The sequence below is a fragment of the Musca autumnalis genome, unplaced genomic scaffold (genome assembly GCF_047663935.1).
Source record: "Musca autumnalis isolate F117 unplaced genomic scaffold, ASM4766393v1 scaffold_5, whole genome shotgun sequence".
In the NCBI taxonomy this organism is placed as follows: domain Eukaryota; kingdom Metazoa; phylum Arthropoda; class Insecta; order Diptera; family Muscidae; genus Musca; species Musca autumnalis.
This window is the reverse complement of record NW_027412088.1, coordinates 95,407,795-95,434,456: the sequence shown is the minus strand read 5'-3', so window position 1 is coordinate 95,434,456 and position 26,662 is coordinate 95,407,795. Positions and strand designations below refer to the sequence as shown.

The window sequence follows — 26,662 nt, the reverse complement described above, 5'->3', positions numbered from 1 at the left end:
ATAAAACAATAGGAAGACCGCATTGTCTTCTAAGAGATGAACTCATGGTATTCTTCACTGTGTTCTAAGAGAAGACCTTTTGACCTTTTATGAGGAGACCTTATGGTCTTCTGTGAGAAGAACAGCTCTTATTCTATGAGAAGACTTCAAGGTCATCTATGAGGAGACTGCAAGGTCTTCTATGAGAAGACCTCAAAGTCTTCTATGGGTGTACCTCAAAGTCTTCTATGAGAAGACCTCGTAATCTTCTTCTTCAAGCTCTATCATAATGAGACCTCAATGTCTTTTATGAGAAGAGCTCAATGTCTTATATGAGAAGACCTCAAGGTCTTCTATGATAAGACCTCAAAGTCTTTTATGATAAGACCTAAAGGTCTTCTATGAGAAAATCTCATGGTATTTTATGAGAAGACCATATGGTCTTCTATGAGGGGACCTCATGATCTTCTATGAGGAGATCTCATGGTCTTCTATGAGAATAACTCATGGTCTTCTATGAGAAGAACTCATGGTCATCTATGAGAACACCTCATGGTCTTCTATGAGAACACCTCATGGTCTTCTATGAGAACACCTCATGGTCTTCTATCAGAAGACCTCATGGTCTTCAATGAGAAGACTTAATGGTCTTCTCTAAGAAGTCCTCATATCTTCATAAAGAAGATTTCCTTGTTATTTATGAAGAGACTTTGTAGTCTTCTGTGAGAAGATTTTATTATTTTCCATGGTCTTCTATGAAAATTTGTAATTTCAGTTATTAACTTATTTTTTGTTTATACCTCATGTACTATTTGACAGATCTAAACTATCCAATCTAACAATTTATTCATCTCCAAACACTTGTTATAAATATCAAATCTTTAACCTGTGCCCTTTAACGTTCCATATATACCCGCACATTCTACACTCAACTTAAATTACACATATCTCGTAAAGGATCTTTATTTGCATGTCAAAGTCGAACAACAAAAACTAAATGTAATTGGTAAAAATATGTTTACGTGTTGTTGTTGCAAATATTTATAGGCCGATATATTTTAGTGTAGATGTTTATTTTTTTTTTTGTGTTTCTGTTTGCCTTAAGATCAGACCATTGGTGTCATTATCAAATTGTAAACTGATACCCAAAGCTAATGTGGTGTTATGGTGAATGCTGGTGTGTTGTTGGCCACATGTGAACACCTGACTACCACTCACTGGGGCTGGCTGGTTGTCTGTTTGCTTGGTTGGCTTCTGACTACCTCATGTGTCAGCCATACAATAACTTGTGGCTGCTGTGTCCCCACAACCACCAGCGATGTGTGAGAAATACTTCATTTAATGACGTCTTAAACTTTTGGCTTAATCTCGTTGGGGGGAGATTGGTTTAGGGTGGTGTAGCTTAGTTAAACCATTCAGAAAAATGCTTATGAAAATGAATAGAGTATTAAGGCAAGACAACAACAACAGCAACTTGCTTATGTGCATATTATTTATTAGCGCTTTATGTTGCGGCTGTAAATTTTCTTAAAGATAAAAATTTATTTTATAAAAGAAAAGGCTAAAAAAATTATTAAAAGACCAACGAAACCACATGTTTTAAATGTTTTTATTTTGATGTTTTCTTCTTCTTTTTCTTACAGTTGGTTTACCCATTCTCAGTTTTACACTGTGGGGTGAAGCCTATAAACGCGGCTTCTTTTGCAATGATGATTCGTTAATGCATCCCTATCATGAATCAACAATGCCAAGCTGGTTGCTGTATTTGATGTGTTTTGTGGTGCCGATATCAATGGTAAGTCAGTCAGTCGTCAGTCATGAAGTAGTTATAAACAAAGCTTTACACACATGTTAATATTCAATGGTTGTTGTAATTTATGTTTATTAAACAAATTTGTTTGAATAAGTCACACAAATATATTTTGTTAATGATTATACAGTACAATATGGATAAAGTGGCCAAGGCAATAAGAAAATGTACAGACATCCCAAGATTGGGTTCCTAAAAAATAGATTTTAATCCTAGAAATTCTAGATCCACCTAATATGGATCTGAATAAATATAAATGACCGGCTTTAACATGACATAGGCCAAGACTTATCATGGCCCGTCTTCTTCTCAAGCTGACATCAAACTCACTGTGATAAGAACGATAAAAAATTGGATTGGGCGTCGGTTTAGTAACCCATCCTATAAAAACATCCTACTATGAAACAAGTACACAGAAAATAAATTATGCATTTTAGGAATAGTGCTTATAAAGTCTTGCCAAGGTTCAAATTTCTGCATTTCATGAACGCCTTTCATAAATCAAAAAATAGCGGTTTCTTTTGAGAGTTTGAAAAAAAATGGCGAGTTGTTTTGTTTTCATTATATTTTTTAATTTACAATTTCTTCTAATGATTTTCACTGTGGTTGTTATCGTCTTGAGATTATAGCAGAACAATATGAACCATATGTACATACATATTGAGTCTATCAGCACTAGGTTGAGTTATTAGATGTTGCCTTTATATTAAAGAAATTTAAAAAAAAAACTTTAGATGCGAACTATATCGTACAACCAATCAGTTTGTGTTTTCGACAACAAACTCACTGTAGTAGGTGGTTGGTTTGTTATTTGTTGCGACGGTGGGAGTTTAGCGTTTATCTGTATTTCAGTCAGGTTGTTGTGTTGTGGTTTCTTGATACAGTGTCAATATGATGGTGAGACGATGCGACCATTTAAAAGAAAATGAGAACAAAGTTAAGAGCATTTACCAAACAAGGAAAAATAGGAAAGTGATTTTGCATCTCATGAATATCTTACATACTTTTGAAAAAACAACACTGGCTTTCGGATGGATATAAGAAACTGCACACGTATCTTATGTGAGGTCCCTGTACAGTATGAAAAAACTACATCACGAACGAAAATGTGTAAAAAAATTCATGAAATATTTTTTTTTTTGTAAGGATGGCGTTAGTTTCGGCAGGGCCGAACTTTTTATACCTTCCACTACGAACTGTATTGAAGTAGTTAAGAACAACTTATTTTCATTTATTAAATTTCTAAGCTTCTCCTCTTATTCCTTGCAGGAGAAGGATATCTTAACAGATAATACTCCCATTAAAAGAGCTCATATGAGTCGTCATCGTTGTTCTTTCCAAACCATGGACCAATTCGAAAATTTGAGAAAAACTTCGGTAGAAAAATGTGACTTATATGGGGGCTGTACCAAAACGTGGGTCTATATTGTGCGTATCTGTAATAAAAATTTGTACAATTAGTGAGGACTAAATACCAAAATGTCAGTTATTCCGGTTAAATAATGTGGCTATAACTTTCAACGTAACGAAAATCGGGGGTACCGTTCGAGAAATTTCTGGAGGAACTCCAATGAAGATCAAATACCAAATTTCAGTCAATTCGGTTAAACAATGTGACTAAAACTAAAAAAAAAACACCGAAAATCGCTGGTTATGGGGTCTATATGAAGAGGTGCAGCTATACCGACAAATATCAGGTGTAAAGTTGTATGTCCCCAACAAATACGAAATTCAAAACATTCGGTGGAATATTGAAGCCAAAGTCATCAAAATACCGAAAATTTGAAGGGACAGTTCTACGGGGGCCATATAAAGACGAGGAGCAATACCGAAAAATTTCATTTCGAAACTTGTATACCCCCAACGAAGACTTAGTGCCTATTTTTAGCCGTTTCGGTGGGATATTGATACCACAATCTTTAAAGTACATATCGAAAATCGGGGGATACCATTCTGTTGGGGACATGAAGCTATACTCACAAAGGGCGGTTCTATTCAAATGAGCCAAATTTTTTAATTCAATTTTTGACTTTTTTGTTTTCCTTGCATAATTCTTATACAAATTGGATTTGAATGCAAATGAATGATTAGGTTTAATCCAAACACATGAAGCAAAATATAATAAAACTTAAAAACTTCATATCTTGTATAATTCGGAAAAAAATGGAGGTTGAAAAATGTTTGCAGGGGGCTCTATTCAAGTGAGCGGCAGTGTATGAAGGCGTGGACCTATACCAACAACATTCAAGTGGAAAGTTTTATACCCTCAACGAAGACTAAATACCAATTTCAACCTTCAAAATACACAAAATTCGGAGGTACTGTTCTATGAGAGCTATATGAAGGACCTATACCGACCAATTTCAGGTGCATAGTTTAACAACCCCAACAAAGACTAAATATCAAATTTCATCTATTTCGGTGTGTTAATGAGGTTAAAACATTCAAAATGCCGAAAATCCGGAGGTACCGTTGTATGGGTCTATATGAAGGCGTGGACCTATTCCGACACATTTCTTTTTGAAAGTTTAACACCCCAAACGAAAATCAAATACCAAATTTCAGCCAATATGGAATATTGAGGTCACAACCTTCAAAATACCGAAAATCGGGAGGTACCGTTCTGTGGGGGCTATATAAAGGCGTGGATCTATACCGATAAATTTCAAGTGGAAAGTTTTATACCCCCAACGAAGATATAGTACCAAATTTCAGCCATTTCGGTGTGATGATAAGGCTAAAACCTTAAAAATACCGACAATCCGGAGGTACCGTTGAATGGGGGCTATATCAAAACGTGGACCGATATAGCCCATTTTCAATACCAAATATCGTATGAGTAATTAAAACTTCTATACCAAATTATAAAACTCAATCTTAAAAATTGCAAGCTGTATCTTGATTTCAACAGACGAACGGACGGACGGACAGACGGACATGGCTATTTCGACTATACCTCCGACGAATATTTCGACGTATTACAAACGGAATGACAAAATTATTTGTCAATATTTTGGTGGAGGGTATAATAAGAAAAAACTAACCTCTCTAAAATTGACAACCCCTCAAACATTTTGAACCCCGTTATCTGCGAATCTGCACCTGGAATTCTCGAACTCTTTATAGAGAAGGTGCAGTTTATGCAGTGACAGATGTACATGCAAAGTGCCAAGACGATATTGCTGCCATACGTACGATGGATTTGGGAAAGACCTCACAACACCACCTAAAGGTGACACCTTTGAATTCCCCTGAATATATTGGTCGATTTTGCCCTGTTCCAATCACTAACTAGCCCAATACATTGCGTGTAACGTTCGACTGCATGTTTAAATTGTCCAGACAAGCCTCACATATTTGCCAATCCCACGGCAGCAGGGTTTTTCGTACCGAATTGACCCGAAACCATAGTGTTTCGGCCAGCGGCTGTCAACCCAGCATCAAAGCTATGCTTCTACGTAGGTTTACATGCAGCTACAACAACAGATATTTGCGAAAAGGTCAGAAGTAGGAACAAGGTTCTCAAGCCGCTGGTCGGCAGCTTTAGGAGGGCAGACAAAGAAACCTTGTTGATCTCTTTTCAATCAATAGGCGGTGGAAGATGTTTGCTCTACGCAGTGGAAGAATATTCAAACCTGCCAGAATACCGTTCTGAGGATTGCAACAGGGTGCCTCCTCATGGCACCAGAGGACCAAATTCATGTGGTGACGAACATTTTACCGGTACATCAACGTCGGTGTGGTACCTCCTTGAGTTAGCATTCCTGCGACGATCTAATGGACAGGCCTCACCCACACAGGTAAGTCAGGAACGATATTCAAGATCTGGATCAACGAGCCTATCAGGTAGCTTTGAGAATTCATACTGATGCAATTGCGCAGGCAGTATAAAGGTACAATGTGAATGCCATGTCGGAGAGAGCATCCGCTATCCATCCCAGCGGAAGAACGTTAGCTGCCAAGGCAAACACGAGTGGTTAAGTCTAGTTAAGATCCGGTTGATGCAGCCCGAATTGATGGCGCGATACCCAGCACTAGTCCTGCATGTGGATTGGGACCGCACGACACTCTGCATTTGTTTGTCTGCCTTAATTGCATGGGCATAAGTCTGTACCCTATTGTTGTTGTTGTAAGATTGTGTTATTTAATGTTTGTAAGTTCATTTTCTGCTTAATGCGGCTCTGAGTCTGTCTCCTGTTCGCCACATGCTGGTCAGATGTTTTAAACGGTGTCATCGATCCTTGCCTTATAGGAATTCAGACGGCTACACCATCCCCAGGGTAATTAAGCTAAAAGTACTTTGGTTTATCGTGGCAGCTGAAGCTCCTCAGCTGCGATAGATGGCGTTATATGTGGTCAACAAATTTTCTTTGTCAGCACTTCAAGCGCTGCCTTTCACAAATCACATCAGGGAATGTACCTGACACCAATATTGTACAATCATCCTCATACATTATGATCTCAATGTCGTCTAAAGAGGGTGGAATACAGGAGAGGTAGATGTTAAACAGTTCTGGAGATATCACCCCCACCTTTGGGGGTGTTACACTCTACGGGGCTTAGACTTCTTGTTCCTGAATTCCACGTATGACAGGCGTCCACACATATAATTGTTTCAAACTGGACCGGAGGATAATCTGCTCGATGTCCTCAAACAGCGTGGATTGCTTGACAGTATCAAAGGTTTTGAAAAGGCAAGCACCACCATCACTTTCCTATCACACGGTTTGGTCTGGTTGAGTTCTCGGCTAATATGAATGGAGATGGCGTGCAGTGCTGTTGTCGTGCTGTGCCGCTTACGAAACCCATCCTGATTATCGACAACTGGATAGCTATTTCTGACGCTGGGGAAGACTAAAGCCTCAAAGGTCTTTGCTACGGGCGACAAAAACGAAATCGGTCTGTAAGATTCGCCTTCGCAGGCATCCGTGCCTGGCTCCAGTAGAGAGACCACCCTGCCCATTTTCAGACTTCGAGAACCGACATCGCTAGTGACAGGTTGGAAACTTTAGTGAGATACTTGACTCCTGGCATATCAGCATTACCATGGAGATTCATTTTAACTTCCAATGTCTGCGCCCTGACTCTGGGGTCACCGGGGTTGGCTTGACGAAGCTCATAACGCTTAATTGCTAATCCCGCCGCCTCTGCTGGGAAGTTTGTTCTCACTTGGGGTATTCGACCAGCAGGTATGTGGCGAGCGGCTGCAGCAGTGATGATGCCTCGGAAAATCAGAATCGCTGAAGCGGTGAATAGCGAACTTTCTGAAGCTAGGACAATCAGCTTTTCCATGATTAACGAAAGTGCGGCGTTCAGAGTTGATGGAATCGGGGGGGGGGGGGGGGGTCTGCTGATGGAAACGATTATGGGGAGACGGTCTGATCAAAGAGAAATGACTGCCTGTCATTTCATTTGTTAGACCAGTTGATACGATGGTTAGGTCTGGCGAACTGTTACACTCTCCGCTAATTCTGGTAGGGCCGTCCTCATTGTCCGTGCAAAACGTAGAGCTATCAATCTGCTGAGCCAGCTCTGTACCCCTCTGGTCATTTCCGAGCACCGAATGTCACAACATATGATGTGCATTAAAGTCCCCCAAGACCAGACGTTAAGCTTGTAACCTGAAATACATCTATTTATAGGCGGAATGTATACGTTCAGCAACTCTACCTTAGCAGTTCCACACCTGACTGCTACCCCCATACATTCTATGTACGGGTCATTAGGATCAGCCTCAAACGAGATGGGTCTGTATTTAACAGACTGGTGCAATAGGAAAGCTAATCCCCCACCACCACTTCTGGTGCGATTTTTCCTCAGTACGTTGTAACCATCACAACGCTGTAAGGTGCAGTTGTTGTTCAGCTTGGTTTCTTGGTTTGGAGGGACTGCGGGGGAGTTTTGTAATCTGACGACAACTTGCTGGCGGCTGTGTTCAAGCAGCATGCGGCAACATAGTCCCTGTCTTAATCCTACGCATGGACAAGCCCAGAGCAACCCCTTAGATGCACTCACTCCTGACATATATAAGGTTGGATATGAGTGAAGATGCATATGTGACAAACCGAGCACAAATATGTATATTGGTACTGGGGTTTCCTCCGACCAGACACGGACCAAAAGAATTCTGAGCAGGCATTTCGCGTTATGCTGCTCTCAACACAGAAAAACGATACAAATACAAACATATGTACACTGAGGTGGCAACCGCTGGCCGAAACACGGATATCGTGTGGTTCCGGGTCAATCCGATACTAGAGAACCAGCTGCCGTGGGATTGCTTGGAAGCTTGAATTTTATTTTCACAACATCACACATCAATCAAAGCTAGTGAATAAATTTAAAGAAAAAATTGCTGAGAAACCAACCAATGATCATCCCGTACCTCTATCAACCGCGTACACCATTATAGCTCTCAAAATGTCCACACTAAACCGCTATGTGGTGAAAAAATCTTTTCACATTTTCTTCACACACTCTTTACATGGTCTTTAGCAAATTGCCATTAAATTAGTGTTAAATAATTACAGAGAGAGAGTGGACGAGAATATAAAAAAAAATCAATTTACACCAACATTTTCAGATAATAATCAGTATTTGCATTGAAATTTGTAACCCACTTGTGTGTTTTTTTCTTTTCTTTCTTTTGAAGCTAGTCGGTAAATACCAACAAACTTTTAAAAAAAGAGGTTTAAACTTATCTCGAAATCTATGAGATTGTTTGAAGACAAAAAACTTGGTTATTTGTCGAGTGCTAGTGTAAATACAATGTGAAAATAATCAATTAACCGACTTTCAGGAATGTCGGCGGTTTTTCTTAACAAGTCACCACTCCACCACGACTTCACAAGAAAAAAAAGTTTGCGCAAACGAATAATGGCAAGTAAATAAGATAAAGCGACCGATGTACATGACTTTGTTTTTGTCTTCAGGTGGCCTTTGTATTCCAACATCTTCCATAAATCTATGAAGATTGTTTGTTAGATCGGCTGAAATATCAAAAGCAAAAAACATAACAAATAACAAAACAGTAGCAACAACAGCCACATGCTATTGTTGTATGTTGCGCATGCCTATATGAGATTCGTTGTAGGCAAATGTTTACATTTAACAATACGCTGTGTTGAGGCATAGAAATTGTAGTTCAACTGCGGCGGCTATGCTTCTTTTATGCTCCAAAATAAACAAAAGTTGTGTCTGAAAGACAAACACCGAATAACTCTTTAAATATGACCAACTAAAACTTGGAAAGGGTCTTATTCTCAAATAAACATTGCAGGGAAAATTGGAACACGGAAAAAGTATACTTTTTTACGCTAGACCGAAGAAGGACCTCTGTTGTCCAGACATGTCAAACATATTTATCTACAAAGAAACCGAATTGTCATCAAATAAAAAAGTAAGAGAGGGTTATACAGGGACTATATAATTATTTTGACAAAATCTACATTTGTCTTATCAGGCATATAATTATTGTTAGTACCAGCAGACCCGGGTCCGCGTTGCTGACCCGTCGTATTGCGTTTTAATGACTACTTTTTATGTAGTTTATGCTACGAGTCCATTGTCAAACCGAATTATTCATTGAGAATTTTAAATTTATCAGCAGATTTTGTCTGGAACCTTTCATTTCTCTTACGGACTTTGTCGGATTTTTTAGCCCATTGATGCTGTTTTGGATTTATTATCGTCCTAAAGCGATCTAATAATAAAAAAAATGGTTAAGTCAAATTCTCCCGCTTATTGAGACGAATATGTTTTTAGTTTTTCATGGCTGATGGACCGTTGAACATCACCATTTAAGTAAATTTGTAAATATGTCATTTTTCTTAATAGGGAGATACAGTGCAACATTCGAAATGCATGCCTACATGTACCACGGGACATTCCACAAAATTTCGTGAAAATCGATTCGCTACTTTTCGGCATATAGCATACTTAAAAACTGGCCGTGGTCGGGACTTCGGCCACCAAGAAAGAACATTTGATCTCGAAAATTAATTTGCAAGCCGATGCGTTCATAAGTTTAGCAAATATAGCGATTGTAGAACAACAGGCCGCCGAAATTCATCAACAAGTATATAGTATTTTGTATCACGAGTTATTCCTGAACATTTTCTGAAAATTTCATGAAATTATGTTCAATAGTTTTGAAAAAATATATTCAAAAGAGTGGGCGTGGTCAACAGTTTTCAGGACATAACATAATTAAATAAGTGAGCGTGGTCTGGTATTTTGGCTCCAAATATGTACCTTAGGTCTGAGACACAACCCCATTGTCTCCCATTAATTAATGCTGAAACCGATATAATTATAATTTTGGCATATAGCGTTTGAAATAAATGCGTGGGAAGGAACCCCACCTTCTCTGAAATTCATAAAGTACACATTGTCATGGCAGATCTTGAGCATTTGCTGCAAATTTCATGGAAATTGGTTCAGTATTTTGGAGATATAACGTATTTAAAAAAGTAGACCTGGTCGGGTCTTTACGCCCAAAAGAAGTACCTAAATTCTACAATCCCGCGACGGCCGGTTCTATGCACCGGATTGACTCGGAGGAATCTTCGACCAGGGGCCGTCACCTCAACAATTATGTGTTTTTTTCACCATGGGAGCGGCAATTTATCCCGGAATGCCTGCTCCGAGCTCTTCTGGTCCGTGCCGGGATAGAAATGAACCCCGGGCCAGTATGGATCTGTTCTGTTTGCCAGATCCGCATCCACCACATGTCAACAATGGTGAGATGTAATGGATGTATGGAATGGGTGCATTTTCGTGGGTGCTCTGGCCTTAGTAGCACCCGGGATTACAGCGGCAGGTATGATGCTGCTTGCTGCATCACCCAGTGCGTCTTCTACGTCGTCGTCTGACTCTTCGTCGTCGTCGGAATACGAGACGCCCCCGCAGTCTCCCCAACAACAACAACAAATACAGCATCTAACACCACATGTTGTTGTTCAACGGCCCGGAAATGCATCATTCCTGCAATTCAATTGCAACGGTCTCCGCAATAAGGTCAGTGAAATTGTGGACTTTATGAGTCGGAAAAACATCATGGTCGCCGCGATCCAGGAAACAAAGCTCACCGCCACCTGTAGCTTTCGTTGTGATGGTTACAACGTTTTGCGGAAGGATCGCACAAGAAGCGGAGGAGGAGGACTTGCCTTCCTAATACACCAGTCTGTCCAGTACAGACCTATCTCGCTTGAGCTTGGCTCTAGTGACCCATACATGGAGTGTATGGGGGTAGCAGTAAAGTGTGGTACTGCCGAGGTAGAGCTGCTTAATGTGTACATACCGCCGATGAATAGCTGTGCACGACGTTATATGCCCAATATTAGTTCGCTGTTAGAGGGCGATAACCGTCTGGTGCTAGGGGACTTCAATGCTCATCATGAGCTTTGGCACTCCGTCCTAGGTAATGACCAGCGGGGTACAGCGCTGGCAGAGCAAATCGATAGCTCCACGTTTTGCACGGTGACTGAAGACGCTCCTACGAGGATTAGAGGAAACTGCCACAGCTCGCCAGATATCACCATTGTGGCACCAGGTCTGATAAATGACGTAACCTGGCAATCCGTCATTTCCCTTAGTTCGGACCACCTCCCTATCATCGTCTCCGTAAACAGACCAGCCGACTTCATAACCTCTGAACGCCGTACTTTCCTGAACCATGGGAAAGCTGATTGGCAAGGTTTCAGAGAATTTACCAATCACCGCTTCAGTCAATTGCCCACCCCCTCAGATCCTCGGGTAGCTGAGAGAACTTTCCGAGACATCATCACTAAAGCAGCCGCTCGCTACATACCTGCTGGTCGAATACCCGAAATAAGACCAAATTTCCCAGCAGAGGCGACGGGACTAGCAAATGAACGTGATGAGCTTCGTCGTACGAACCCCGAAGACCCAAGAGTTAGAGAACTTACTCTTGAAGTCAACAGGCTAGTGGGCGAACATAAGCGGAAAAAGTGGCTAGACCATCTGAAGCAGTGCAACATTGGTGCAGGAATAAGTAAATTGTGGGCAACGGTTAAATCACTCTCGAGTCCGGAAAAGAAGGATGACAGAACGGCTGTTACTTTCAACGGCGTGACAGTAACTGACCCAAAGAGGTGCGCGTGTTATTTTAACCGGCAGTTCATAGAGCACCCCGAGAGTGATGGGGCGAAGAGAAGTGTGCTACGCCGTATAAGAAGAACTCTTCCAGCCGAGGAGGTACCACCACAATTTACGATGAGCGATGTTGCAGATGCCATCCGAAACGTTAAATCATCCAAAGCGTTGGGCCCGCACCGAATATCGATGGTAATGCTTAAGCAGCTGGATGAACCTGGAGTTGAGTATTTAACAAGTGTTCTCAACCTATCGTTAGCCACCCATGTTGTACCGGATGCCTGGAAAGTTGGCAGGGTGGTCCCGCTACTGAAGCCTGGCAAGGATGCCAGCAGAGGTGAATCGTACAGGCCGATTTCACTCCTGTCGCCAGTAGCAAAGATCCTAGAGGCGCTACTCCTCCCCACGATGAGAAGGTGTTTTCCAGTTGCCCAACATCAACATGGATTTCGGAAAATGCATAGTACTACAACAGCATTAGACGTCATATCCACACATATCAGTAGAGGACTGAACCAGAAAAGGCCGTGCGACCGAACAGTCATGGTGGCTCTTGACCTATCGAAGGCCTTCGATACCGTCAACCATGCCAAGCTGTTCGAGGATATAGAGAAAACTAATCTCCAGCCATGTTTGAAACGTTGGGTAATCAACTATATGTGTGGACGCCAGTCGTTTGTAGAATTCAGAAACAAGAAGTCCAAAACCCGTAGAGTGAAACAGGGAGTTCCCCAAGGAGGGGTGATATCTCCGGAACTGTTTAACCTCTACCTTTCTGAAATTCCACACCCTCCAGACGGTATAGAGATCGTGATGTATGCGGATGATTGTACGATCTTGGCGTCGGGTCCTATCGTCGATGACATATGTGATAGGTTAAATGTCTACATAGCTGACCTAGTGCAGTTCTTCCATCTGAGGAATATGAAAATATCCGCCGCTAAATCCACAGCCACGCTGTTCACCACATGGACGGCTGAGATGAGGCTCCCACTGAACATATTGGTCGATGGTGCACTGATTCCGACCACTAACTACCCTAAAATACTGGGTGTAACGTTCGATAGCATGTTCAAGTCGTCCGCGCATGCCACAGCTATTTGCAATAAGATCAGAAGTAGGAACAAGGTTCTCAAGTCGCTGGCCGGCAGGTGCTGATAAAGAAACCTTGTTGACCACCTACAATGCAATAGGCCGGTCTGTGGTAAGCTATGCGGCGCCAGCGTGGTCCGCAAAGGTTAGCGCATCGCAGTGGAAGAAGATTCAAACCTGCCAGAATGCCGCCCTGAGGACTGCAACAGGGTGCCTCCTCATGACACCAGTGGACCATCTTCATGAGGAGGCGAAGGTTTTACCGGTGCGTCAGCACAATAAGATGTTGTCGATGCAGTACCTGCTTGGGTGTTACCGCAGTGAGCATCCCTGTCACGATTTAATGGACAGACGCCCCCCACCCAGGCACGTCAGGAGAGACCTTCATGATCTAGAGAGAGAGGTCCAAAGGTATAAAAGAGAACCGCTAGATCAACGAGCCTATCAGGCAGGCTTGAATCGCATTCACACCAACATGGTTACGCAAGCAGTACGAAGATACAGTGTGAATGCCGTACCTGGAAACCATCCCCCATCCATCGCAGCAGAAGAACGACAGCGTGACAGTAACTGACCCAAAGAGGTGCGCGTGTTATTTTAACCGGCAGTTCATAGAGCACCCCGAGAGTGATGGGGCGAAGAGAAGTGTGCTACGCCGTATAAGAAGAACTCTTCCAGCCGAGGAGGTACCACCACAATTTACGATGAGCGATGTTGCAGATGCCATCCGAAACGTTAAATCATCCAAAGCGTTGGGCCCGCACCGAATATCGATGGTAATGCTTAAGCAGCTGGATGAACCTGGAGTTGAGTATTTAACAAGTGTTCTCAACCTATCGTTAGCCACCCATGTTGTACCGGATGCCTGGAAAGTTGGCAGGGTGGTCCCGCTACTGAAGCCTGGCAAGGATGCCAGCAGAGGTGAATCGTACAGGCCGATTTCACTCCTGTCGCCAGTAGCAAAGATCCTAGAGGCGCTACTCCTCCCCACGATGAGAAGGTGTTTTCCAGTTGCCCAACATCAACATGGATTTCGGAAAATGCATAGTACTACAACAGCATTAGACGTCATATCCACACATATCAGTAGAGGACTGAACCAGAAAAGGCCGTGCGACCGAACAGTCATGGTGGCTCTTGACCTATCGAAGGCCTTCGATACCGTCAACCATGCCAAGCTGTTCGAGGATATAGAGAAAACTAATCTCCAGCCATGTTTGAAACGTTGGGTAATCAACTATATGTGTGGACGCCAGTCGTTTGTAGAATTCAGAAACAAGAAGTCCAAAACCCGTAGAGTGAAACAGGGAGTTCCCCAAGGAGGGGTGATATCTCCGGAACTGTTTAACCTCTACCTTTCTGAAATTCCACACCCTCCAGACGGTATAGAGATCGTGATGTATGCGGATGATTGTACGATCTTGGCGTCGGGTCCTATCGTCGATGACATATGTGATAGGTTAAATGTCTACATAGCTGACCTAGTGCAGTTCTTCCATCTGAGGAATATGAAAATATCCGCCGCTAAATCCACAGCCACGCTGTTCACCACATGGACGGCTGAGATGAGGCTCCCACTGAACATATTGGTCGATGGTGCACTGATTCCGACCACTAACTACCCTAAAATACTGGGTGTAACGTTCGATAGCATGTTCAAGTCGTCCGCGCATGCCACAGCTATTTGCAATAAGATCAGAAGTAGGAACAAGGTTCTCAAGTCGCTGGCCGGCAGGTGCTGATAAAGAAACCTTGTTGACCACCTACAATGCAATAGGCCGGTCTGTGGTAAGCTATGCGGCGCCAGCGTGGTCCGCAAAGGTTAGCGCATCGCAGTGGAAGAAGATTCAAACCTGCCAGAATGCCGCCCTGAGGACTGCAACAGGGTGCCTCCTCATGACACCAGTGGACCATCTTCATGAGGAGGCGAAGGTTTTACCGGTGCGTCAGCACAATAAGATGTTGTCGATGCAGTACCTGCTTGGGTGTTACCGCAGTGAGCATCCCTGTCACGATTTAATGGACAGACGCCCCCCACCCAGGCACGTCAGGAGAGACCTTCATGATCTAGAGAGAGAGGTCCAAAGGTATAAAAGAGAACCGCTAGATCAACGAGCCTATCAGGCAGGCTTGAATCGCATTCACACCAACATGGTTACGCAAGCAGTACGAAGATACAGTGTGAATGCCGTACCTGGAAACCATCCCCCATCCATCGCAGCAGAAGAACGACAGCTGCCAAGGCAAACACGAGTGGTTTTAGCTCAGTTAAGATCCGGACGATGCAGCCGCCTCAATTCGTATTGGGCCAGAATTGACGCCACGATACCCAACATATGCCCAGCATGTGGATTGGGACCACACGACACTCTGCATTTATTCAACTGCCCAGCTAACCCCACTCACCTGTCTCCTCATTCTTTATGGACGCAACCAGTCCAGGTTGCAGAATTCTTGAGTCTGGATACACAGGAACTTGATAACTGAAATAATACACGAACGAACATATATGCGTTGCTACAACAACAACAACCTAAATTCTAGATAAATTCGTACATTTTCAAACCGATACATTCGGTAATAAAGGTAACTAATGATTAGATATTGCTGCAGTTATCTGTTTATTTGTTAACAAATTAATATCAAAATACTGAAAACGCCGAAAATGTGTACAATGTAGGCAAAAAATTTGAAATTGCAGACTTTGCTCTCCGGTAAATAGGACAGAATTAGAAATCCAACTTTAGTTATGTACATAATTCCCATATTCGGAGAAATTTCGATATCAAAACAAGCTCTCTATTAGGACTAAAACCTCTAGACATTAGGAAAAAAATAATTTAAAAGTCACATTTTGCTATTCCACTATGTTGATAAGGCATAGCTACAAAAACCGTCAATTAGATTTTCAATAAACATCATTTACCCCACACATTCATTGTGCCAGAGCATATTGTGGACAGATACAAGTATATTTGAACATAATTCATCTTAGAATACATCTTTCGTGAAGCTTGAGTCAAAACACCACCAAAAAGTTGGGTATCTTTGTGCAACAAATGGCCTGATGATGCAATATCCATGTCTAAATGCTCCCAGACATCAGAATCTACGTATCCACCATTCGAAATACTGGGATATTTGATTTTTATCGTTAATGATGTGGACTATAATAAATATTTTGGCACTTTGAATGATCTTTCATGACAACTTAGTAGAAAACTGATTGAAGTGTTATGTATTCATTTGCAGAGCTCTGCTACTATGGTAAAGCTGAATTTTGTGGACCACCTGAGTTGAGTACCGGATTTGGTCCAAATTTTTCACATCTTAATATTTCTCCCAATCTTCCTTGTTCGAATATGGTCTATATCGGTCCACTCCTTCCGACAGCTCTTTTCACAATTTTTGCAATGATAAGTACACACACTGAATGCTAGGGCCAGATTTGCAGGCCAAACCACATCACATTTTAAACGGTGGAACGGCTAAGGGTTATAGCTCCGACGTAACTCCAAATTGTATTTTCGTCACACATTCCACATGCAAAACCTATAATTTGGCATTTGGGATCAAAACACACTTATCTACCAAAAATTGTGGACATAAGTCGACGTTTTGGAATAGCCCCATATAACGGTACCACCCGATTTCAGATATTTTGACGATTTTAGGAACTTTTATGAAGGTTAATATTAGAAAACATCTTTGGGTACCTTTCCCTTAAAAGTTCTACATGTTTATTTAAGCGCTGATCTAAGATTGTTTGCAAAATTTTACCGAAAGCACATCTTGTGATCCTCGTGTGGCAAGTCCAAGTATCCGCACATAATGGTCCAAAAGTTCTAAAAAATTCTCTGTGGCCAAATACATGCCTAATTTGCACGATATCTATCGGGATGAGCGACTTTTGTTCATCGTGATATTTGTTTCACACTTAAATCATATTCGGATATGGACTATAACGATCCACTGTTTCGGGTACCTCCCACACAATGTTTAAAAATTGTCCACATATTTGCAGTTTTGACATTTTTATAGCAAGTAGTCCCGCGGCTCATATTACGACAGTATAATTTTTACACAAAAGCTGTAAAAACACTCTGGATACCAACTATAGCTCTTTAAGTGAGAACTCGTTTGTATCCAATCTTTTAAATTCGAAGACTATATCGGTCCACTTCTTCCGGTACCTCACGCACAAAAGTTCAAACATTTAGACTTAAGAACAGGCGCACAGTGGGAAAAAATACCGATCTAGCGTGCAGAAAATCAAAAAATAGACTTAAAGGAAACTATGAAACTTTAGTACAGTATTAAATTAGAGGGTTGACTGTACTTAACGGTGTACATATATAATAATTAGAATTAATTAGTTGGAACGGAATAACGGTACATTTAATATAGATATTTTTTAAAGAGTTTACGATGATGTTTTTAGTCGAAAAATCGTGATGGACATATGGATATTACTGTCGAATCGTTTGTATTTTTGACTTATCGTAAAGGTATTTAATTAAATTAATCGGTTTTATAAGCCATAAGTTATATAAATTTAGATGTTATTGGCTGCAATTCTGCAATTTAAAAAGGGGTAAAGTTTAAAATCGGATCGAATCGGATCGAGATATTTTTTTTATTTTTTGTATATCTTGTCCAGAATAACATCTCAAATTATTTCCTGCGACTTTTGAATTTTTGTCATTTTCAGTGAAAAATTCCAATTTCGAAAAAAGTCAAATTTAAAGGTTTAGTTCAAATAAAATGACGATACTGGGAAACATATTTTTATAACATATCAGATATCACTTGGAATTGATCACAGCATAGCAGATAAGAAAATAGAAATTGAAAAAGGTCGTCCTTCGGTCGCTATGAAATGGGTGGACGTAGGAAACCGATAGTAGTGAAACGCCTCTAACCAATCTGTTAAATACAAGTTTTTATTACTAAAAAGTTCAGAATGGGGTTATTTTATATCCCTCCACCATAAACTATGTACAATTCAAATCAGATTTCAGTTATTTCGGTTAGATGATGTTGGTAAAATTTTAAAAATACCGAAAATCGGGCGGTACCGTTCTATGGGGGCTATATCAAAAAGTGGACCTGTACCGACAACTCTCTGTCGGAATATTTCATACCACCAACGAAGACTACATGCCAAATGTCAGGCATATATATATATATATATATATACTAGCAGACCCCGGTCCGCGTTGCTGGCCCGTCGTAATGAGTTTTAATGAGAAGTTTTTATCGACTTTATGCTTGACAATTCAAAAATAGGTATTTTCTACCTCACTTCTTCGGTGCATTGTCAAACCGAGAAGGATTTTAAATTTATCAACATATTTTGTCTGTAACTTTTCTCTTACGGACTTTGTCGAATTTTTCGCCAATTTGTGTCTTTTAGGATTTATTATCGTCCATGTCACTGTCTTTATCCTAAAGCGATCTAATTATAAAAATTAAAAAAAAAATTGTTACATCGAATTCTCCCGCTTATTGAGACTTATATGATCATGCCTGATGGACGGATGAACCTCACCATTTAAGTACATTTGTAAATATATAGTTTTTCTTGATCGGGGGCGCAACCACCGTTGTCTCCTAAACTAATTTGCAACCTGATGTTCTCCTAAGTTTAGAAAATACAGGGATTATAAAATAATAGGCCCCGAAATTCGTCTACAAATATATAGCATTTTGGACCACGGGACATTCCTGAATATTTTCTGAAAATAAGTTTCATTAGTTTTGGAAAAATAATGTTTTGAAAAGAGTGGGCGTGGTCATCAGTTTTCAAGATATAACATATTAAAAAAGTGGGCCTGGCCCGTCCTAGTGTGCACACAACTTCATTGCACAACCAAAATGTATGCTGAAATCGATATAATCATAAGTTTGGCTTATACATATAGCGTTTAACAGAACGGCATGGGGAAGGTACCCCACATAACAACGGCATACATTGAGCTTTTGCTGCAAATTATATGGAAATCCCTTCAGTAGTATTGGAGTTATGACATACTAAAAAACAGTTTTGGTCGGGCCTATAGGCCCCAAAGAAGTACCTAGATTGTAGATTAATCCGTAAATTTTTATTCCGATACATACATACTTTTTGCAAATATAACGTTTTTTTTTTTTTAAATATCGCATAGGGGAGGTACCCCGGCCCCTCTGGAATTCAATAAAATATGTAACATGTTTTCGGGGGCGTGATAAACTTTTCTTTCCAAAAAAAAACTAAGTTGGGTTATGACAGCATTTGATTTTTATTCATAAAGGTAACGCGTTTTTTTAAATATGCCCTCTTCAAAATTCAAAAAAAATATGCCTGTACATTCCCTGACATTTTCAGGAAAATCGGTTCAGTAGTTTTGTAGATGTAACATATTTTAAAAAGTGGGTATGGTCAAGTCTCTGGTTCCTAAAAAAGTAGGTAAGGTCGGAGACACAACCACAATTGTCTCTCAAATTAACTTCCAAATAGAAACATCCGTAATTATTGTAAGTATAACATTTTTAAAAAAGTAGGATATAGGGGATGTTCCCCACCCTTTCCGAAATTCAACTGAATTTGTAGCCTTTTTTAAGCAGGGAACCATCTCTGTACATTCCCTGGCAATTTCAGGAAAATCGGTTCAGTAGTTTTTGTAGAAATGATAAAAATAGAAAAAAGTGGGCGTAAAAGTGGGCATGGTAAAATTTTCTTTGCATAAAAACCCAAGTCGAAGATCGGCCCAGCCTTTCTCAACTGATGCCATTACCAACGAACGATATTTGATTTTTATTTATAAAGATTTAAAAGTTTAGACAAATTGCGATTTTCTTGAAAATCCCCTGTAGATATAACCTAATTTGAAAGTGAGCGTGGTCGGATCTTAAGTCACAAAATAAGTACGTAAGGTTGGAGACACAATCGCCATTGACTCGCAAATAAATTCCCAAACCGATACATTCGTATTTGTTGCAAATATTGCATTTTTTACAAAAATAGGGCATAGGGCGGGTACCTTCCGCCCGATCCGAAAGTAAAAAAATATGTAGCCTATTTTTATTGGGGACCAACCCTGTACATTCGCTGAAAGTTTCAGGAAAATCGATTCCGTAGTTTCGTAGATATAACATATTTAAAAAAGTGGGCGTTGTCCAGTCTTATTGCCCCAAATAAGCACGTAAGGTCGGAGACACACTCGCCATTGACTCGGAAATTAATTTTCAAGGCGATACATTTGTAATTGTTGCAAATATTGCATTTTTACAAAAATAGGGCATAGGGGAGGTACCCCTCCCGATCCGAAATTCAACCAAATTTGTAGCCTATTTCAACCGGGGGTCATCACTCTACGTTCCCTGAAAATTTCAGGAAAATCTATTGAGTAGTTCTGTAGATATAACATATTTATAAAAGTGGGCGGAAAAGTGGGCGTGGCCAATTTTTCTTTGCATAAAAACCTAAACTGGACTATGACTAACATTTCCACAAAAAATTATCCAAATGGCTCCAGCCGTTTTCAACTGATTCAATTACCAACAAACGACAATTGAGTTTTATATATAAAGATATATATATTAATCGGTTTTATAAGCCATAAGTATATATATATAGATATATTTGGTTGATTTGTATATATATATATATATATATATATATATAATATCAATAAATGACGTAAAATTGTCAATCTAAAGCTATTCTTATCGTCTTTTATTTTCTGCACGCTAGATCGCACGAAAGTTTGAAGTTGTTCTACTTATGTGCAGTCTATGCTCAAGTCCCGGATAGTTTTAAAATGTATACCATAGGTTATCCCTGTGGTACAATTGTAATCCCTCTGGGTTTGCATACTGATCGTTTTCTTGGCTAAACAAGATTACATTTCCAACAGAAGCAATATTTTAGACGGCATTTCTTAGTATTTTAGCGCGTACTTGATCTCTGCAATATAAATTTTTAAAAACCATCGGGACCTTGTATGGTTCTAGATCTCATTCAAATGAATTAGCATAAGCCTCGCTTGTTTGGTGTTTTTTATCTCGTCGAATACCACTCTTTAGACTTTTTCCCATGCATTTTGAAATATGACCGCAATGACAAACTGAACTTTAATTTGTTTTAAGTGACCATAATTAGTTAACACTAACTTGAAGATTTATCTTAACCATTCATTAGCTATGGACACACTAAGCAAACTATTCCCGAGGACTTTATCATCATTCATACCAAAAAAATCACCCAGTCATGTCTGTTTATTTAAATCTCTGCACAATAGCACCACTAAACCACTTGTAAGCCACTTTAGTATCCTGCTGAGTTTTGCCACAAATCGCTGTGTACTGTATTTCATTAAACAAATAAATTATTTACCAGCACAGCACCACCATACTAATCCGAACAAATAGAATTGTTAAAATAAATCAATTTGTGTTTTTTTTCTTCTTCTTCTTCGATTTCAGATAACAATGGTTGAATTTTTCAAAGCAAATTCTCACAAAATGCGCAGCTTTGGTAATTTATCGGCCAGTAATTATTATTTTTGGCATTTGGAAATACCCGACTGGACTATTGAATGTTACAAGCGAATTGGCCTGTTAATCTTTGGTTCGGGTGTTTGTGAATTGACCACGGACATTGCCAAATATTCAATTGGTAGATTGCGACCACATTTCTTTGCGGTAAGTTTTGTTTTAGAGATTTTATTTAAAGTTTTTTGTAACGATGTAGGTGTTTATTTAATCTATTTGTTTTGATTTTTCTTTTATTTTATTTTTCATAGGTCTGTCAACCCATCTTACCCGATGGCAGCACATGTGAAAATCCTCTTAACGAAGGTCGTTACATTGAGGAATTCACTTGCCGTAGTCTTAATTACTCGGCCAAAATAATCAAAGAATCACATTTGTCATTTCCCAGTGGTCACGCCAGTTTTACTTGTTTTACCATGATTTACACAGCGGTAAGTTAAAATGTGATTGGTTAAGTTTTGATATTGAAGATATAAAAGTTACTCGCCACCCTGATGACTTAATATAACCAAACTAATCAGAATGAAGTCATCTTTAAATAAACAAATGTACATCGATTATTTCCAAGCAAGGTCCTATAGAAACGCAAAGAGCAATCATTATCCAATCACAATCCTCTTCTTCGTTTCCGTAGATGCGGCAGTGGTCGTTATATCGCAGGCGTTTAGCATGGTAACCATTAGTGCAGTTAGTGCCGTCTACCGTCGGCTTTAGCGAATCAGGAAACTAGTACGTTAGATTACAGCATCAATCAATGTAGATTTTTATATTGGACATGTTTTAGGCTTGTCCCATCTGATCTCCGGCTAGTTCGTTTGCTCTTTCTTTACCAAGTTCTTCTTTTTTACATTCTTCCACTAGCTTTGATGTGAGTGGGTTTGACTTCAATTATTAATGCGCCACATTAATTGCTATATATGTAGGCTCTATGTCTCACATTCCTAGAGCACGTAGTACATTGGGAGTCTAAAACCGTTATTACTCTTGAAAATAATGGTTTTATTTCTGACATTTACAAAGCATACTCTGCGTAGTCGAACCTCAAACAGCCCAGAAGGCACAAGGGAGACTTCTCTCATATCAGTGAATGCACCCCGTTTCATATTAGCTCAATGATATGATATCTAATATTTATCGCCAAGACCGAACGATGTGCCTTAAGACACCACTTGTAAAGAAGATTTACATATCTGAGCTATTCAGGAAATGTCGCCTAAATTGTACCGATGGAAATTTTGCCACTTTTAAAAATTGGATGTTGCCTGGCCTGGGAATCGAACTCGGGTATTCAGCGTGCAAAACGGGTGTGCATACCATTGTACCACGGTGGCACCCAATTGTTGTTGCAACGCAAATATGTCTGGTTCCTCTGTGTCCATATTCAAAAATTCTGCAGCATGGACTGGCTGCTTCCATAAAGAATCAGCACACAGGCGAGTGGGTTTAACTGGGCAACTAAACAAATGCATAGTGTCGTGCGGTCCCAATCGACATGCAGGGCATGCATTGGATATTATGCGATCAAATCGAGCCCAATACGACTTATAGCAGCTTCATTGTCTGGCTCTTAACTAGGCTAAAGCCGCTTGCATTTGCTTTGGTTGCTGGCGAGTACAACATTCACATTACACCTTTGTACTGCAGGCGCAACTGCATCAGTGTAAATTCTATTCAAGCCTGCCGACAGGCCCGTTCATATAGAGGTTCTCGCTTGTACCTTTGGACCTCTCTTTCCAGATCATGAGGACCTCTCCTAACGTACCCGTGGTGGGGAAGCCTGTCCACTATAACGGGTCAGGGATGCTCACGGCGGTAACACCAACTCACTTCAGCCGTTCAAGTGGAGGACAGTGTGGTAGGTAGTGGTGGGGGATGTCTATGTCCTCGAACAACTCAGAATAGTTGACAGTATCGATAGGTCAAGCGCACCTGAACCTATTCCGGTTCAGTCCTCAACTGATATGTACGGATATGACGGGTAATGCTGTTGCGGTACTTTGCATTTTCCGTAATCCATGCTGAAGTTGGGCTATTGGGAAACTGCTTCGCATAATGGTGAGGAGTAGTGAATCTACAACCTTTGCTATGGCCAGTACGATTTGCCTCTGTTGGCATCCTTGATGGTTTCAGTAGCGAAACCATCCTGACAACTTTCCAGGCTTTTGGTGCAATGTGGGTGGCTAACGATAGATTGCGGATACTTGACACTTGTCTTCGGATGAAGTGTGCACTCCTCAGATAAATGGGCTCTTATACGACGTAGCACACTCCTCCTTGCCATATCATTTTTGGGGTGTTCTATAAATTGTTCGGTTAAAATAACACGCGCACCTCTTCGAATCTATCACCATCATGCCGTTGAAACTAACAGCCGTTCTATCGAGAGTACTTTAACCGTTGGACATAATTTATTTAATCCTATATGCTCCAAAGTAGGCTTCTATAGAAGACATCCAAAGGAGGTTTCTGTAGAGTAGAAGGATTCCAAAGGAGGTTACCAAGAGGGTCTCCAAAGAAGGCTTCAAAAGAATAGAAGGTCTCCAAAGGATTTTTTATAGAAGAGAAGGTCTCCAAAGGAGGCTTCTATATGAGAAAAGGCCTTCAGAAGAGAGTTCTGTAGAACAAAGGGCCTCCAACAGGGGCTTCGGTAGAATAGAAGGCTTCTATAGAATAGGGGGACTATAGAATAAAATGCATTCGACGGAGACTTCTATAGAAGAAGATGCCTCCAAAGGAGGCTTCCAAAGAATAGAAGGCTTCTAAAGCATAGAAGATGCTTCTATAGAATAGAAGGCATCCAATGGAGTCTTCTATAGAATAGAAGGCATCCAATGGAGGCTTCTATAAAATAGGAGGTCTCCAATGGAGGCTTCTATAAGCTAGGAGGACTTCAATGGAGGCTTTTATAAAATAAGAGGCTTCTGTAGAATAGAAGGCATCCAAAGGAGACTTCTTTAGAATATAAGGCATCCAAAGGAAGGTTCTGTAGAATAGAAGGCTTTCAAAGAGGCGTTTATTCTTTAGAATAAAAGGCTTATATCGACCCCTGAAATGCCCAAAGACGTTACGTCTTTCAGGTGACGATATGTAACAGAAGGCCACATAGTAGCAAAAAAAACTTATAAAATGAAAAACTGTTTTATGGAGTATCAATTTTCTGAAGGCGAGTATATCAATCACGTACGAATGGGAGTAAGTAATGAAATCAAAACCGCGGAAACGCTTGGGTTTGGGATCCGTCATTACAACAAAATCTGCAATGTTATCCCATTTTCCGAAATACCTTTTCCTGAATAGGATCCTTATTTTTTAACGTAGAAGCATAACATTTTACATGGTATACATCCTTAACGACTTTAACGGTAATTAGGCATTTGGAGTTCCCAGTGGTCAGACTTCTCCACCAAATATTGTGGACATAGGCCATCGTTTTGATATAACCCCCATAGAACGGTACCGCCCAGTCTTAAGTAATTTTATGTTTCTAGCTACGTTGTCTGACCTAATCAGGAGGGTAGAAAAGGTGCGGGGTTTTAATTGTTATATCTCTTATTTAGTTCACATTAAAAACCAATAGCTTTGTTCTTTTATTAACGTTAAACTGTATTGGTTTTTCTGTTTTTTGTAGATCTATTTACACAAACGCTTAACATGCTCACGAAGTAAAATGTTTAAACATTTGCTGCAATTTATATTTTTAATGTTCGCCTGGTATACATCGCTGACACGTGTTTCAGATTACAAACATCATTGGACAGATGTCTTGGCCGGAGCATTGATTGGCACAGCCTATGCAATAATTGTGGTAAGTTCGGTGAAGAAATTAATGAACAAAAAGAATAAAACAAAAACATAAACAAATATGAAAATTTTATGATACGAATTGTTTTCATAATGACATTAAGTGATAACAGATTGAATACATTTTTCTTTTTTTATTCTTTTCCTTTTCTACAGACATCATCCATGTGGTAAACACTGAATGCAGAAACAGAGCGAAGCAAGAAATAAAGAAGTTTATTGTCTAAACGTGGAGTGAATATGTCAATTTTCCCCCAACTTTGAAATAAGGTTGGGAATATGTTAATTTTTTTGTTTTTAAGTTGGGATTAAATCCCTTTTTTATAAAAGAAACTACTTTTTAGATTTTTTATTGTTTTTATTTTTGGTTTCATTGCTTTAAATTACAAACTAAAAATTTATGTTTAATTAAATATTATTTTAAGAACAATTATGTTGCATAAAAATTGTTTGGGAGAACGAGTAGTACGGGCCAGGGTTGATGTATGGTTGAAAATGATATATATGCCCATTATTGCCATAATATTATTTTATTATTTTTTATTTTTATTTCTGTGATTCCCTCATTTATTATTTTGATTTTTTATTACAAAGGCTTTAATTGTTTTTTGTTTAATTTAAAATTTATTATTATTTTTAATTTTATGCAAATTCATCCTATGGCCTTGAAATTCTTTCAAATAATTTCATCGATTTGTATTTGGTAATCTCAAAAAATTGTGAAAAAATAATGGCATACAAAATTCTATTTTTTATAATGATCACTTTTTTCCTTAGTTCTTAGATTTAAATTATTTTATTTTATTGTTTGCATTGCATTGCAGTATCGCAAAAGTATTTATTCATAACAAATGTACAATGTATTATTTTTACAACAAAAACAACAAAAACAAACACTTAATAAATATCTTTAATAATAACAAACAAACAATAACTGGCGTTTTCCTTATTCGGCAATAGCCATGAACGTGGATTTTTAGGCTTCTGGTATTTGGTGACTGGAGGGGAAATGGAAATGAATCGAATGGAATACAAAACCCATTATAGGTCTATAGAAGTGTGTATGTGTCTACGTTTGTGTTAGCTTGATAACTAACGAATGCAAGTTAAAATAACATAAAAAAATTGCCAACTTGACACTTGGTTATGCATATTTCTTGCTAGCTGCACCTGGCAATAAGAAGGAGACAACAAATCGCAGTTGCATTTTGGACATTAAATGTATCTGTTAATGACATCATATAATTTAAATGTTCTAGAAAACAATGTTTCTTATATATCAAAACTATGTACATTAGGATGACGACATTTCGACTTTTTTCTCAGAAA

General features: G+C 39.7%; 1 protein-coding gene across 1 annotated transcript in view; it reads left to right on the top strand.

Annotated features, from left to right (window-relative positions):
* Nucleotides 1–26,261, top strand: part of wun2 (wunen-2) — a 59,486-nt gene extending 33,225 nt beyond the window's left edge. Inside the window, exons 4-8 of the mRNA XM_073958113.1 lie at nt 1,623–1,774; nt 21,464–21,682; nt 21,784–21,963; nt 25,161–25,337; nt 25,490–26,261. Of these exons, the coding sequence (XP_073814214.1) occupies nt 1,623–1,774; nt 21,464–21,682; nt 21,784–21,963; nt 25,161–25,337; nt 25,490–25,507 (746 nt within the window). The 3' untranslated portion in view covers nt 25,508–26,261. The remainder of the gene's footprint in view (nt 1–1,622; nt 1,775–21,463; nt 21,683–21,783; nt 21,964–25,160; nt 25,338–25,489) is intronic.
* The last annotated feature ends 401 nt before the right edge of the window (nt 26,262–26,662 follow it).